The sequence below is a fragment of the Eupeodes corollae genome, chromosome 1 (assembly GCF_945859685.1).
Source record: "Eupeodes corollae chromosome 1, idEupCoro1.1, whole genome shotgun sequence".
Classification (NCBI taxonomy): Eukaryota; Metazoa; Arthropoda; class Insecta; order Diptera; family Syrphidae; genus Eupeodes; species Eupeodes corollae.
Window position 1 is genome coordinate 90,021,979 of NC_079147.1, and position 17,988 is coordinate 90,039,966.

The window sequence follows — 17,988 nt, forward strand, 5'->3', positions numbered from 1 at the left end:
ATATTAGCCTTTCTACTCAGTTGGAGTAGATAATTTACTCGGTTGAAGTAACCTTTCCACCCGGTTAAAAAAGCCCATCGACGCGGTTGGAGTAGCCACTTTACTCGGTTGAAGTAGCCATTCTACTCGGTTAAAATAGCCCATTCACTTGGTTGAAGTAGCCTATCTACTCGGTTGGATTAGCCTTTTTACTCGGTTAGAGTTGAATTCTGTAACCAAGTGATAGCCTACTTTAACCGAGTTGATGGGCTACGTATGTAGCTTACCTGTGATTTTACAGTACATTACGCTTATTTGAATCATATATAATATATAAAAAAAAAAACATTTTTTGTTCAATGGTTAAAGCATTATAGCAATACAAAATATTTATTAATCAAATAAAGTTAGCATAACATCATATTTACAGTGTTTTTAGATAATTGTATACATGTATTATATGTGTATTCATATATATAAGTATAAATATACAAATATACAGTAGTGTCTCTCAAAACTAATATAAGTGTACTTAGACTATCGAACTTCGATAAGAGGATAAAATGAAAAATGAAATGAAATCAAAACTATTATAAGCTTTGTGAAGACAAACGACTGTTGTTTCAGACCACAAAAAAAAAACAGTAGTGTCTCTCAAAACTAATATAAGTGTGCTTAGACTATCGAACTTCGATAAGAGGATAAAATGAAAAATGAAACTGAAACTGGTATTCACTCCGTCATCCCTAGCTCAGAGAGGAGAGTATTGGTGGCAGTGGATGTTTTATCATAACGGGTTTTTATTTTATAGAAACCGTTCTGAATAAACATCCACGTACAGGAACACTCCTCAGGATATTTAGCGTTAAGGGTAAAAATTATTTTTATACACGCATCAACTGCTTCAACAATTGTTGGAATGAAATATCTATGATCATTAACAATTACAAAATACGATTTGACACTATTCAGTGACTCACCAACCGCAATGATGAAAGGTTGTAATGTTAGATTGTATTCTTCAAGCCTGTGTTTCCGCGCAGAAACAGCTTCACAGATCTCTGCATCGGTTTTAACGTGCGTGATGAATGCCTCCCGCACTTCGGCTTTCGATGGTCTCCAAACTTTTTTAGTAGCTCCTTTGAGCTTAAAAGTTTTTACGGATAGTAATGAAGGAATAAGGAGTAAGGCTCCAAGGTTGCTTGAATCCTCGGAAGCTGAAATGAAATATAAGGTACATCTTTAGTCAGTAAATGCATATAGAAAAAAAAATCACAAAAACAAGTTAATTGATAAGTTAAATCGTAATTTGTAATTTTACTTACTTTTCTCAAGGGACAGCAAGTTCTGGACGCATTTATCCCTTCCTGTCCTTTTTGCAGCTAATTGGAATATTTGTGTTTTATATGTTGCGAAGGACTCGATGAACCCGTTGTAGTTTTCGGGATACAGAAATTCGAAGTCCTTTAACAGCTGAAAAAAAATGGATATGATTAAATTACGTATTCAATTTGATTAAACAAATTTTGAAGAGAAGTTAATATTATTATATATGTGTTAATTATTAAATAGTGAGACATTTACTAAAAGATATCCGGTTGGCTTTTTCAAAGCAGGGAACTCCTTAAGGTAATTGTCAATGGTCATTTGCTTAAGTATATGCAGACGTGCCGGTGTGGTGGCCACCCACTTCTCCTCTACCGTAGTCCAGGGATGACTCGAATTTCTCAGCCACTGAAGGGCATCCTCGCAATCTACATCATTTAGCAAATTGTTTGTTTCCTGGAAAATTTCCAATTGCGATGAACTTGAAGTTGAAGGAGATGGAGAAGAAGAATATATTCTTGATCGCTTTGGGATAAGGCCAGATGCCCTATATTTCCTTTTCAAATTATGAATTTGATGTGGGAGCTTTCCTCCCCAGCGGCTTATAATTCCACGGCTAGTTTCAGTTATGTTGTTGATCAAATAAACTGTCTTTTTTTCCGCAGTTTTTTAGAAAACACTGTTTCACACACAATTCTACAGTTTTTATTTAAATTGACCGTCCATAAACAACACTTTACCTTGGTTCGAATAGATAATTTTTAATTAAAACACTTAAGAGTTCAAAACGCGACTTAACACTTCAACTTCACATCACAGAATGAACTGAGTTCAGAAAATGAAATGCGTTGTACACGATGCACATAAAGTACATGTAACCCTCTACTCGGTTCATTTAGCACACTTGAAGGGTTCATTTAGCACATTAAAAAGGTTAAATGTATATGGGAGACGCCATATGATATAAGTATTAGTGTCTGGAGCAGCGTTGCTCGGTAAATATAACCCATTAAAACGTTTAAATAGATTCCTCACACAAGTAACAGTTGACTGTAGTTTACCCATTTACTCGGTTAATATAACCCATTTACTCGGTAAATATAACCCATTAAAACGTTTAAATAGATTCCTCACACATGTACCAGTTGACTGTAGTTTACCCATTTACTCGGTTAATATAATCCATTTACTCGGTGAATATAACACATTAAAACGATTAAATAGATTTCGCACACATGCACTTTAGTTTACCTATGTACTTAGTCAATATAACCCATTTACTCGGTAAATGTAACCTATTAAAACGATTAAATAGGTTCCGCAAATTAGAACATATATCACTCAGTAAAAAGAAAGAATGACTCGGTTAAATTAAACGAATCGATTATTTATTGTTAACCCATTTAAGTAGTAAAATTAAATAAATCTTGTGGGTTATTTTAACCGACGTACTCAGTAAACTTAAACAACTTACATTTTAGGTGGATTTAAACAAGAAGGTTGTTTAATATTAATAAGGTATGTGCTAAATTAAATAAGTTTAATTGTTTAAATAAGCCAAGTTACTCGGCTAAAAGAAAAATTTAGAACATTTCTTATCTTAACCCTATAACCATAAGGTGTCAAAGGCCTTTTCCAAATCAACCAGAACAGCACCTGTGCATTGTTGTTTTGATATATTCCATTGGATATCAGAAACGACCTAGCATGAATTGTGTCATGACCCGCCTTGAACCCGAACTGTTTAACCGGAATTATTTTGTTGTCCGCAGCCCACTTAGTCAGAGCCACATTGATGATCTCTTCGAAAACTTTGCTGATGCTGGGAAGCAGACTTATCGACCGAAGATTTGACGGGTTGGAGTTATCCCTTCCCTTTTTCGGGAGAGGATGAGACGCAGCGGTCTTCCACTGGATAATATGTTATTCATTGCATAATTGAACAGCGTGGTGTAAATGTCAATTGCCTCCATCGGTAAATGTCTAAGCACAACGTTGGATATACCATCGACACCTGCTGACTTTTTGTTTTTTATTGAAGGTTTAAAGAGGAGACACCGGTGCACATTGGTCTTAAAGTTTTGAAAATCAAAATTCCACATTTTCGATGTGCAGTTAAAAACAGAATCTCTATTCTTGAAAGTACGTCCGTTTCTTGGGGAACACCAGAATTTTTATTATGAATATCAGACTTGAAACCTTCCAATACAACTTGTTTGGAATGGTTAGAAAGGTAGTTTTTAATCCAACGAAGAAGGATTCATCAATACCACAAGCAAAGTATTTTGATAAGAGAGCTTGGTACTCATTCTTTAAAATGCTTTTTAAATATCAAGTGCAATAATCTTACTTGCTCCAAAACGATGTAAAGATTTGTTCCACAGTTCCATACTGACGGTCATAAAGAAGCTGCCATTATTTAATGTATCTCGTAAGCTGATAGTAAATCAGCGTTTTCATGACCTTGGAAAAAAGGGAAGTAAGTGCTTTTTTGCGATAGTTGGAGGCCTTTTTTAGGGACAGGCTGGACAAATGTTGTTTTCCATCCGCTTGGATAGAGACCTGCAGAGTAGGGAAGATGGAAAAGCTTACGCAGTACTTTTGACAGCGTTAAAGAACTTCTCTTCAGGACAATAGTGGAATACATACTATCCGAGTCAGCGGATTACATACAGAGTCTTATTTTTTTGTGAATAGACTCTAAAAAGTAGACCAAAGATCCGCCGCTACAAATTCAGACAAGAACACCAGCGCTTAAATCCAACGGAAAATAATTTTCGCAAATCGCTGTTTCTTTGGAATTAGAAGGCTATTAAGTCACCTTAAATAACACACTTATAATTCTGGTTCGCATGTATTGTTGAGGTTCGAACATTGTCAAGGCAAGAGATGAGAAAGTTTTAAGATGGTTTAAGAGTTTAGGTGGAGAGTGCGAGGAAAGATACAATGTCGAACTGTACGGCAACAGGTATCTAGTCCGAAGAATACAAAAAAAAAATTAAAATCAAAACTATAGAAGGAAGGGAAGGTCTTCAAATTCAATCTCAAAAGCAGAGTAAGACCACGATTGATGTTGCACACGCAGTTAGGAGAGGACTTTAATTAGTTTGGCGTGTGAAACTGGAGACAGATAACCTAGGAACAGGACTATTGCGTCACCTTAAGTAAGTAAGAACCGGCACAAAATTGCATGAAATAATCTTCGCACATTAAATTATATCGACCGTTCTATCGATTCAAATTAGGGTTTCATGCATTTTTACCTATTGTATGTGTTTTCTTAACTTCCGAAAGATGTTAAAAAAATCACTCGTTCCAAGAACTTGCTTAGTTTAATTTATATGCTCGATACTCGTATTTTAAGATACCAGTGGTCAAGTTTGCTGCCTAAAATTTTAAAATTAGCAGTCGGTTTGTTATTAAGAGAAATTATTTATTATGCAAGCCAACAAATATTTCGTTTTGCAAACGAACTGTCTTCTCATACTACTTGGGATAGTTTAATGTCAGAATTTGTTTGAAAAACTTTTATTTAATTAACTGAGAAATTGCCAAAACTAAATTTTAACAGAAAATTCAAACAACCCTATAATGCAAACCTCCGTGTATAGAAATTTTATTCCAATTCAAGAAGGACGTGTGGTAATTATAAGAATCATTCCAATTTTCCGTATTTGACTTTGACATGCACAGTGTACGATATAACCTACAATTCCTCAAATTATTTGTCCTTCGAATTCGGAAACAATTTCGTTGAATTCCCTATGCGACAAGTACCTGTCCAAACTTCAGAGTTACAAATGTAGGTACTTCAGTAATTTCATTATTTAACGTATCGTATAATTAATGTATACATATATGCGTAGGAATGAGGGTAGGCTCCAATTTCGTGGCATACATTTCGTTTCTAAATGACATTGAGGTCCATTCAGTTTGCCATTTAGGACTGTGTAGTGTGTTTTAAGCGTGTATATGATTTTCTGGGGACTTGCCAGTCGTTAAATTTATACATGGAACACGAGTAAATATAAATATCTACATTTAACTATCTACGAATTTGTTTAATGGAAAATGTTTTGAAGTAATAAGGTTTTTGAAATAATGATTCAAAGAAAAATTCTCGAGAATAATATTGCGGTCAAGGAAGGAAACCATACTCAAGAAAATTTCCAAGGTATGATTGAATTTAATAATAACAAGATTATGAAAACAGTATGTACAATGAACATACTTTTATACAAGATACGATAGGTTCTACTAACTTGTGTCCTATATTCACATAAGTATAGAGATGAACTTAGAACTTCAATCAGTAATCCCTTAAAATATTGGAACCAGTTTCTGTTTATGGTTTAACTTTTAACATCCTACCTATGAATATGACAGTTAGCTACATTGAAGCTATACCTGGAACTCTTCAAACCTGGAATTAAGTTTAGGTTTGAGGTTATTCAATTGAATAATATAGGACTAGAGTTGTGTAGAGAAGATACGAATGTTATTAGCTTCGAGTGCATGGTTTGAACCAAACGTAATTTAACTTATTGCAAAATACCCCTCTTCTTCTTTTTCAAGAGATTTTGTCTATTCGATTTCGAAAAAATTCAATTCAAATCCATGAATCAAAAGAAAATTAAATGTATATTTCGCTGAAAATTTCAAATTAATGAAAAAAAGTAAAAATGAAGATAGGTACTTAGAATAGGAAATCATTCAACAATAAATGTGGTTGGTAATGGGCATTGAAATATCTTTATTTAGTTTTGTGCAATTAAAAATTTTAAACTGAAAAAATAAAACAACTTGGTTTTCAAGGAGAATTGTCCAATTAAATAAAAGTAAACGTTTCATTGCAGGAAAAGATCTCAATGGTTGTGCGATGAAAAGTTATGGATTTTCTAATTAAAACAAAATTAAAAGTACGAGCTAGCAAAAGTACTTCAGGTTGAAAATTAATTTTAACTTTAGAGCTATTTACCATTAATTAAGATAAACATATCTAACAAAAAATACAATGAGGCTGGGATTCAACTGACACTTCCCATTTGTGCCCGTCGGTCGATTTTTATAAAAGTCTTACAAAATATTAGTAACAACATTTTGTGTACAAGGTACAAAAGTTTCAAATCAATATCTGTCTTTGTTTTCAAGTCTTGAGTTAAAGCCCAGTTTTTAGATGTTTTTGAAGGTTTTTGTTTTGTGTACAAAAGTAACAAATGTTGAAAATAATATTTCTTATAAGATAAAATTAGTTAAATAATAAAACGATCTGGTTTTGAATAAATGCAGATAAAGGACCAAGAACATGGGTTATTTGAACTTTTTGTTTAAGGCCAATTACTACAAGAGTAAAATCTTAAAGTTAATAAAGACAACTTAGTTGCCGGCAACTTTCAACTCCGTACAAGCTTTAACCTGTGTTTTGACAGGTTTCAACAACTTTTTTGTCAATAATCCAGGTCGTAGGATAAATGATATTGCGGGAATTTCTTGAAAGTACTTTCCCAGAAAAACCTTAAAAGGGTTTTCATCACCTGGAATATTTCAATAAAAGATTCTATTTTAAAAGATTTTTTTCGAAATTGAAAAAACAAAAAGGAGAACCTATAGCGTTAGGAATTATGATCAATGTTAAAAATTTAGTATAGATAGTGATGCAGAGGCACATGTTGAGCCTATTTAGAATGTCACGATGTGTCAGGATGTTGATGCTGAAATTGGGTGATTTGTTCTGGTTCAATTTTGTATAATCTCGGTAAAGTTGAGGACATAGATATGGAATCGGTGATATGTTATTTTATCAAAAAATTAGCGTGAGCAACAAAAATTTCAACTTTTAAGAACCTGTAGTTGACGATACAGGAGTAGCAATGAGATCTGACTTCGTGGCTAAATTGACAAGCCCAAAAGCTCTTCCAGGAAGAGCTAGGTCAAACAAATTAATCTGGTTTTATCTTAACTTTGGTTATTTAATATTGCAATGACTAGTAATGACAGAGTGTGGTGAAGCATTCGACATTCGCGTAGTGCGGATGAAGAGCAAATCTCTATACTTGACGACCGAAGTTGGGCTCCACGGTATACTAATAACCATTCCTAGAAGCGCAATTATTAAGGATAACCTGTTTAAGGGATAAATGCAGTTGGATATTTCTCTTAAGCATAAACCATTTAAATAACCGTAAGAAACAAGTGAGACAAGCAACTTTACGACGAGCTTCAAGCAACGTAAATGATGCAACCAATCTAAATATTCTACGTTCAATGCTGTCCAAGAGGCTTAAGTAAGTTGCAGAAGCACCAGGCCAAAAATGAGAGTTACTCATGCTTTGGACGTATATAAGTCTTGTAGATATAACAGCTAGATGAAAGGGGGAGAAAAACTTTTTGCATCGCCTTAGAAATTTGTAAGCTACATCGCGTATGTGATCGAGGAGGTTGCTGATAAGCATACCGAGAATATCGCGATGTTCTGTCTCATTGATGAATATGACATCAATGAATAGTGGTAAGGTGGTATATTTCACCTTAAGCCTACAAGACAGAGTTACGAAGCATTAAGGGGGTATTCTGGTCTAGAGACATGAATTTTAGGTAATTTTTGAAGTGCTGAAGAAAAAAGCAAGCAACAATTTTCCATCAATTTTTGTATACATTATTTATTTACATTTAAGAAGAAGAAAAAAAAATAAAAAAGTAAAAAAAAAAATCAAAATTCCCTTAGTTATCAGCTGATTGAGTGGTGCGTCTCAAAAATTTGGGGCGTGACCATACCCACGATTTAAACTCTCCTAGAAATCTGAAATCAAAAACTAAAAAAGATTATTAATCTACAATAATGTCGCAACGTCTGGAACTACGGAAAAGTTACAAACATTTTTTTTTACAAAATGGCGACTGTCTAAAGAAAAATTAAAAAAATTACAATTTTTTTGAACATTCTTCGATTTGTTAAAAATAGTAAAAATGAAAATTGGGGGATGGCCGTAGTTCCGGACGTAGACAAGTCCCTAAAAAAGACTCTCTTAAAATTTCAAGTAAATCGGTTCGGCAGAACCTGAGAAATCGTGGGTATCAGATTCAAAAAGACAGTTCTGAGAAAAACGCGTTTAAAGTACCCATTATGTCTTTTGTTCTATTAGTTGCAGCCCAACCGATTTGGATGGCTGCTCAGCAAAATACTTATTTCTCCGAAAATAATTTGAATTTGGGGAAATCCTCTCGTAGACATATTCTTAAATAGTTAAACTATGAAAATATGAAGAGAAAAAAAAATCGATTTTTTTTAATTTATAGACCAGAATACCCCCTTAAATGCTACACGTTCCCCATTGAACATTCTGAAGTAGAGGGATGTGAGACTGAAAACGAATATGAAATGTATTGGTTTAGAAGTTTCAGACAGGAGATCGTTAAGATAAATGAGAAACAGTATTGAAGGCTAAACAGAGCTCTGAGGCATACTAAAATTTATTATGTGGTTTTCAGACTTGAACCCATTTAATACTTCTTGTGTGGAACTATCCAAAGTAATTACTAATCCAATGAAGGATTTAATTGTAAAAACCTAAAACACGCTTTTCGATAAGAGAGCCTGATACCAGACCCTATCAAATGCTTTTGAAATATTAATTGCAATAATATTAATTTCTCCAAGACGATGTACAGATTTGATTCACTGTTCGGTGAGATGGTCGATGGACCAGTGGACCTATTGCTGCGATATACATCCGTACTGCTGGTCATTAAGAAAGAACAAATGGGCAAAGTATAACAATTTAACAAAATAAGTGTGTCAAAAGCTCACTCCTTTTAAATTTAAATATGAGACATTGACCTATTTCAAAAGTTTCTTTGGTTCTGATAAGATTGGATATATGCTAGTAGAAAAGGGTATGCTCTTCCAAAGTTTACAAAAAAGATTTGTCGGTACAAAATGTGTTTAAAGAAATACCACAAGAAATAATTCACATTAAGGCGGTCAATGTATATTCGTTTCTGAAATCAATTCAATAATTATGTATCAAAAATTGTTTTAAAATGTTGGTTATTTTATTCAAAGGCATTCAAATCGTCATCTCCAGTTAATTTTTGTTATTCGAGATAAAACTGAGTTTTGAATAAATTGGAAAAGCAAAGAATTTATTCTAAATAAAGCTTCGATAAAAAATTCATACACTCCTTTTTTAAATCGATTTTTTTTCCACCAAAATACCATCATAAACTAATATTTTCAAAAATGCGAAATTTTGGCACATTAAAAAAATCAATCAAAATGTGAAATTGTAAAATTTATTTAAGTAGGATTTTACTTCTAAATTAACGAAACATTCTAAGGAATTTGATTGTCGTATCAATTCGTTTTCAGAGTTTTGGCCCAGATTCTTTCAATATACAATTATAAACTTTGTACTTTTGCATTACGTTGTAGTAATGTAACTATACATATGGTAATTGTGATCTTTAGTAAAAGGCAGTGAACTTCCATGTTGTTTGTCTCTAAAGGTTCTAGTATCTTATTCTAATCCTGCATTAAAGGTAATTGTATGGTCCTAATTCCTAAAGAATTAACCCAAAATACTAACTATTAATCCTCTTAACACGGACAACTTACCATGCTTTTTTTTTAAAAAAAAGTAATTGAATTGATGTATTTTTTATTTTTTAAATTTAAATTTGTCGGCTTTATTTTAAATTGGTAAGTCTATCATTCATTTAAATATAAATCAGAAGTAACCAACTATAAGCCCCCAGTTTCATGCCGCAAGTTATTTAAATGAGAACATGATTTATGCTACACCTATGATATGAAGAGACAAACTAATTTATTTTCGCTAGGTATATACGGTATTCAGTATAATTTATACCTACATAATCCTACTCCTTGAGGTTGTTACACCTTCAATAATATCCTGTCTTCCAAGGTTTGGCATATACATATGTAATGTGGTATGTCATGGCAGCTTTCGAATTGACGTCGCGTTGATGGAAAATACCCGTAATTTTCTAAGATGTGATGAGGTGAATATGAACTTTAAATTGAGTTTTGAAAACACACTTACATACATACATGCATAGAATGCCAAGCCCATATTCCCTTACACATGTTATCATAAAGTTATAAAATTACAAATCATAAATCTAATTAAGTTATTATAAATGATATTGATGGTTACTGATTAAAATTTTGATTAAATCTATGATATAAAAGGTTGGCATTGGTGTGAATGTTTCGTGAGTTGAGTTTATATATTATTTTTACTATTTTGCTAGATTCATACAAAAATGACAATATTTTTTCATAGGAAAGCTGAATTCGAAAAAATATTCCCACGCAGAAAATAAGAATTGCCAAAAAAATCTTAAAACTCCAACTTTGAGAAAAAAACATTCATTTAACTTATTGAAAAGCTACGGCTATGAAAACAATCGAAGTTTCGACTGAAGTGAATACTTTGCAAGCCACTTATATTTCAACTCCAAGGGATTAGTTGTTTTATTTAAACGTACAATTTCACCTTTCTAAATAATAACATCATCTTCATCATCAACATCAAAAAGTTCTTTTCAAATGTTTGATTCGATATTTTTAAACGAGAATATAAGGCTCAATTCGTTTTGACAAACAACAGTTTTTGGGCAGTTATACTCTAAGCTTAAAGGGCTTCCTCAAGGGGCACATCAACGTATATCCTTATAGGTCTAGAAGGGTTAAAAGGCGACTTACTCTTAATTTTGGAAATTACTTAACTTGGGTAAATTTTATTCGCAATGCTGCTGTGACTACTTCAAATACGGTATAAATGGTCTGTCCATTTTGTCTTTGGCATTGACTTAATTTTGTATGGATGGCTCTCCGCTTATACGGTATAATGTGCAAACAGTACCTCAGTACGTAAACATTTAATGATTTACTGTAGTTTTAAGGATTCGGCGTTAATTAAATGGTATATCTACCTTTTTTGATTTACTCACTTAAAAACATGTATGTGTGTTGCTACAAAAAATGCGAAATTCATCAATTTCCCTCGCTCAAACTGAAAACCCCTCCGAAAAGATTCTTTAATTCAGCTACAATGACATTCAAATGTGAGTGCCTAGACCTAGAGTATACTCTTTTATTGATTACGCCCTAGGCTTTTCTCGTACATTCTCGTTTCATTTTAAAAGGTTACAAGCTTTATAATAAGCCCCATATAAATATTTCAAACAAATTTAAAAATAAGATGTGTGCGTGAAGTATGGCACTTTTTTAATACAGCCTTTTGCTAGGGTAGTATCAAAAGAAGTTTTTTTCTTGTTTTAATTTTAAGTGTACTTATAACTAAATCACTTTAATATCTTTTTGAATTTCCACTGACATCTAAAGTAATAGAAAATATACCCTTTTTTATTTGATCAAATAATAAAACCTAGAATTAAAAGTTGATCTAATGATTTACTATACTATTGCCGGATGATTTCTTCGGTAAGTCCAAATAATTTCTCTCTAAATTATTTGTCCCATTTAAGATATATTCGATTTGATAAGTGGTAGGAGTATGGCTAAAGTTATATGAGTTATCTTTGGTCCATAGGAACATTTTTGTTCCAGAGATAAACAATTTATTTTTTAATCTGCATATTTATTCATTTCATAACAGTGTAATTTTTTTAAGTAATCTCTTATATTTTTCTTTTACATTTTTTTAAAAAAAAAAAACTAATCGATCGTCATTGATATCAATTAGTAAATTTCTCTGACAGGTGCCATGAAAAATGAAACCCAACTTTAAAAATTGGTTTTATTACACTTTGCAAAGGGTACTCCGAATTTTCAGCACGTGCCCAAATTACACTTTGGCAAAGTGAGCGATTTAAAATGGGTTATCCATTTTGAGGTTTCAAAAGTATAGGGCTGGAATTCGACATTAGTCAAACTCAGTTGTTAAACCAATTTTTTTGTGACATTTACGAAAATCGATAGCTTAACTATTGCACAACACAGAAAATTGTTAAAACCTTCTACAAACATGGTGATTCAGCCAGACCCACATTTTGTACTTTAACTACGAAACTGTGAAAAAATTATGCCGGAGAAGCTGCTGGAGTTTCTGCTGTTGAAACTGCGACTAGAGACACAAAAAATGACGATGTTGAAGAAGATGGTAGGGAAGGTGATATGGATGAAGAGAAAGAAAAGGAATCTGTCGGAGTAAGTCCTAAAATATATTAAGAATTGGTATAGAGTTCGTGTTGTAGATAGCAATAGAGGCAAAGGTAGAGGTAGGACTAGAGGAGTGACTAATTTACTGAATTATGCGAAAGATGTTGAAAATGAATGCCCTTCAAAGTAACGCTTTAAGGCTAGACTTGTTGCCAAACGCTGTGGAGAATGGCGTTGATTTTTAAAAAAACATTCTCACCGGTAGCAAGATATTCGAACATACGATTATTTATTGCATTAGCAGTTTAATTTAAACTGCAATTACAGCTAATTGATGGTACTGCAGCGTATTTGAATAGAGATTTGGATGAAGACATTTTTATGCACCAACCAACCGGATTTGTAGATGAAGCCAATCCTAACAAAGTTTGTAAACTCCAGAAAGCCTTATATGGGCTTAAACAGTAAGAAAAACAATGAAATTTAAAGCTCGACAGTATTTTTAAAAATATGGGCTTTTCAAACTGCATAAACGATAGGTGCACAGAGACCGAAACATAATTATTACTGTTGTCTGCGTTGATGAAACTGTTCGAAAGTCGACAAAACACTGTTCCAATCTTTAATGTGGTCTTTAAATTTTATAACCATCACTACACGACCTGATATTTCCCATTCGTTATAAAATTATCTCAGTATGATTATAATATGAACTTTGAACATCTTACTGCATAAAAACATTTATTAAAATATCTTTCTAATACAATTCATTATCAGATTATTTACAGAAAAACTGGGCTAGATTTGCTTGGCTATACAGACGCTGATTGAGGTGGTAACATTGATGATAGGAGATCATTTAACGGTCAAACAACCGACAGTAGCGCTTAGTAGTACAGAGGCAGAGTACATGGCGCTTTGTTCCGCATCGAAGAAGATCGTATCAGCGAAATGGGATTTAGTAGTTTAGTCATCAAACCAACAATCTTATATGGCGATAATCTGAGTGCTCAACAGTTGGTTAAAAATCTAGTTTTCCACGCTAGGAGCAAGAACATCGACATAAGGCTGCATTTTGTTCGAGATAGCATACATTCCTACGGATGAAATGGTAGCTGACATTCTGGCCACAAATTTGAAGAAAATTAAGCATAACAGTTTTGTAAATAAGCTTGGTTTAGTGTAATTTTGAACTGAGGGGTGGTGTTAAAAATTATTTCTGGCAATTCCCCATTATGATTATTCACTTTATATACATACTTACTCTATATACTTATACTTATTTTAGTCTTGTATTAAACCTTAATGAATTCAGAATCGGTTGCCTTTCTTTTCATTAAAACAGAATGCCCGACAGTAAGTGAAAGTGTTACCGAAGGCCAGAATGTATTGATTCCTCGTCGTTCTCAGGAATTCGGACTGTCATACGGCACACAATGGCGTATTGCGTATTTGGTATTTGGATGTCCGGATGTGTGATTGGACCGTCAATTCGGAGCGTTATGGTCATATGATAATCAACTTTTTTTGCCTGTAAACTCAAATTTTTAATTTCTAGGAATAATGGTAGGAATCAATGGACGAGTTTCTACTTCTGGTATATTTGTTCAGTCAAAATTTATATTCAACTATGACGAAGTTTCTTTGAATACCTATAGCAGTTTTATTTTGCATGAATTCCATGAATTTTTTGATAATAATCGTGTCTGATTATTTCCATTGCATTTATTTTGAACTCAACGAAGCTCACAGCTAAAATAAGGTTTGCTAGGAAACTACCCCCTACACGAAAAAAATATTTAGCGGGCACGAACAAGTTTCTCTTTTATATAGTCAGCTGTACCGAATCCGAATGGTTGATTTTCATGACAAGAATTACTCTTCGAGGGTTTGTGAATTCCAGGTATTGAACAAACTATTTCTGGCGTGACAGTCCTACGAACTAACCATCGCACCACGAGCACTACATAATTCATACCAGTTTTGTCTTATATCACCTTGTAAAAGTTAATTTAGTTGAACTATTGAAAATTAGCCTCAATTTCTTGGCAACGCCTCATAATGCAATTTCTTCAATTTCTGTAACTTCCGAAAGGGTTGCCGTTTTCAAAAAGTAATCTTAATTTCGATTTGATTTGTAGTTAAGTAATTTAAAAACTATTGTTTCGCTTCTTTTGGAAAATAAAATTTGCCACAAAATGTCCCATGATGGCAACATTGCGAATCGGTTTCATTTTTGAGTTAAAGTTATAAGTAGGTATACGTTTGTACATACGTGTATACAACAAACATTGAACAGTGACTTGTACGATGTTTCTCTTAAAATTGTAAAGAAATCTGGAGTGTTAGGATCTAAAACATTCACACACTAAGAAGAACATTAATTGGCCAGTGAAATCCTTGAAGCTCTACCAACCTTTGTCCTTTTATGCTACTGCTCCTATTAAAACCAGACCTCTTTTTTACAGAAAACCACTGGCCAATCCCTGCAAAAGGAGCAAACTAAGTAAAGTGTTCGAGTTTCAAAGAAAATAGAATTTTTGTAACCCTTAATTCAACCACAGAATTGCAAAGAAAATGGAATCACTACTTCAATTTCAATTAATTAAGGAGTAGGAAAGAGAAAACGAAAGTTAGTAAGGAGATAATGGACTAAAAGATGTTGTAGTTCCAAAGAGCCAAAACCACCCCAGCTTTGTATTGTTCTGCTACGTTCTATGGTTATTACATCCCCGTAGCATGTTTTCCAGTAACCCCATTTAATTATAGCCGTGTAAAAAATTCAAGTACTTAACGTGTTCAAAAAAACATGATCATGCCTTGTACAAGTTCTTGATTCTTAACAGAATTTTACAAACTATAAATAAGGCCCAAACTATTCATTTAAGTACCTCTTAATATGCAACTGGAAAAATAAAACTCGAAGCAAAAATATATGTAGTACTGTGTGCATCTTTGAGCGTCATAACAACTCCCCTATGGATGATTCAAGGTCAGGCTTCCTTTAAGTATCCTTGCTGTTCAGCCGTACATTCATAGAGTGATATATTCTAAAGTATCTTTAAACACAATCCTTTTTTCCCTCAACTTGGAATATAATCTATATATATACAAATCAATGCCACTTTTCGTTGTAATCTTATAAGTCAACGTTACATCTACCGATTTGCGAATTTTGGTCTTGAATTATTAGTGGAAGTCCAGAGAAGGTTTGTACGTAGAAAAAAGTAAAAAAAAAAAATCTTCAAAAGGTCTAAAATCAACATCAACATCTTATCTTTCTATACTCTCATATACAAACAATTTGTACTATACTTAAAGAAATCCCTATTTTATTGATTACCTTGGAAATGTACAACGAAGCTGTTATAATAATTGAAGATATGCGTCTTACAATTGTAAATAAAGCATTAGCACAATTGGGTATGACCGCACCAAATCGTGAGATACATGAATTGTTTTTGAAGGAGTTCAATTATAATGATTTAAGTTTGTACAATCGAATATAACCCAATTTAATAACCAACAAAAACATGTGTATGACACAACCATGTAAGTCGTTTCCAATAATGCAGGTGGATTATATTTCTTGGATGCACCTGGTGGTACAGGCAAAACTTTCGTTGTATCATTGATTTTTGATGATCGGAACAGAAAATTGAATTGCCACTTGAATCTTCGGGAAATGCTGCTACATTATTAGAAGGTAGTCGGACCGCACAATCTGCTTAAAATTATCATTGAATGTACGGGTGATTGAAAGTCGAACTTGCAAAATTCGGTGAAATTCTGCTATGGCAAAAGTTCTACGATTAGCGTCAGTTATTTTATGGGATGAGCGCACAATGGCGAATAAAAAATCAGTAGAGGCAAGAATCGAACAATGCAAGATCTACGCGGTAATCAACAGCTGTTTTGGTGGTGCTCTGATATTGCTGTCAGGGGACTTTTGCCTGTCATTCCTCAAACAACTCCTACTGATGAAATAAACGCCTGTTTGAAGTCATCAGTTCTTTGGAGATATGTTCCAAAATTGACACTGAACATTAATATGCGTATTCATCTACATAATAATGCAACTGCCCATGAGTTATCAAAACAATTGTTAGAAATTGGTGATGGCAAAATACCAATCGAAAGTACCAACGGATTGATCAGTTTATCGAACAATCTTTGTACAATTGCGCAATCTATAGATGAGTTTATTAAATGTGTTTTTCCGAATATTCTTCAGAATTACAGAAATCATAATTAGTTGAGAGAACGCACCATTTTAGCACCGAAAAACATTCATATCAATGCAATTTCAAATTCAAGCGAAACTGCCAGGTGTAGTCACTACATATAAATCAATTGACAGTGTTATGGATCAAGATGAGGCAATGAATTATCCAATTGAATTTTTAAATTCATTGGAACCGGCTGGTATACCACCGCATTGCTTGAATCTGAAAATTGGTTCATTGATTATATTTTTGCGAAACATTAATCCATCAAAACTGTGTAATGGCACCAGATTGGCAGTACAAATGATTGAAGCTATAATCCTAACTGGTAAGTCAAAAGGAGAAGTGTGTTTGATCCCAAGTATCCCCATGATTCCAACTGATTTGCCATTTGCATTTAAAAGATTACACTATCCTGGACAAAAACTTCAATGCATGTTGCCAGAGTCGGTACACCCAACTGTTTCTTCATTCATGCTCAAAATGGAAAAACTTAAAATATTGCTTATCCAACTGTTTAAGACTTACCAATATAGACCCACCATAGTAAGAGTACCCAATTCTATTTTTTAGTTTTTACTCTTTGCTGATAAATATAATATAAACAATATTTTTCATTTGGGTCGTTTGGGCTCTTCTATAGCTAGCAATTTAAAATATATTATTAATAATCATTTTTTTTATTATTATGCCTTATGCGTAGCGAAGCACGTACCGAGCCGCTAGTATCATATAAAATAATAAATAATAGTATTCAATTATAATTTTGAAAAATATATGGAGTAGATACAGTTTTGGAAAAAATAATAGAAACGATGACTTTTATTTTTAATTCAACAATAAATAACTGAATTTTTAATGTATTTCATTCAAATTCAGGTTATGTCATTTATCATTTTATTTAAAATAGTTTACCAATTTCTGTTATCAGTTTATTGTAAGGACTTGTAGTATACAACATTCTTCTAATTCTGATTTAAAAATGGTTTTATTTTATATAAATTAGTACATTTTTACTTACTATTCTTTCTTTTAAAAACAAAAAATAATTTATAAAAGTTACTAGCTTTTACCCTCGACTTTAACTTCATTAGATAGATTTTTGGATAGAAGTATGAAAAAACCTGAGCTGTACTTTTTTGTATGTATGAATTGTGCCGAGATGGGATGACGACATACTAAGTGTGATTGTCATGGGTTAGGTTAGGTTAGGTTACATTTTAAGAAGAGGATAGGTTACTGCATTACATTACATACATTTTTTGTTTTTCCTTCCTTGGCCAGAACGTTAAGATGTTGTGGGTGAGAACG

At 33.0% G+C, this 17,988-nt stretch overlaps 1 protein-coding gene across 1 annotated transcript; it reads right to left on the reverse strand.

The window, feature by feature from the left end:
• Nucleotides 1-473: 473 nt before the first annotated feature.
• On the reverse strand, nt 474-2,147 carry LOC129942132 (uncharacterized). The gene is made up of 3 exons (XM_056050939.1): nt 1,564-2,147; nt 1,305-1,452; nt 474-1,196 (listed from the first exon to the last, which is right to left on the reverse strand). The coding sequence occupies exons 1-3, from the start codon at nt 1,624-1,626 to the stop codon at nt 712-714; spliced, it is 696 nt and encodes a 231-aa protein (XP_055906914.1). The 5' UTR covers nt 1,627-2,147; the 3' UTR covers nt 474-711.
• Nucleotides 2,148-17,988: the final 15,841 nt, after the last annotated feature.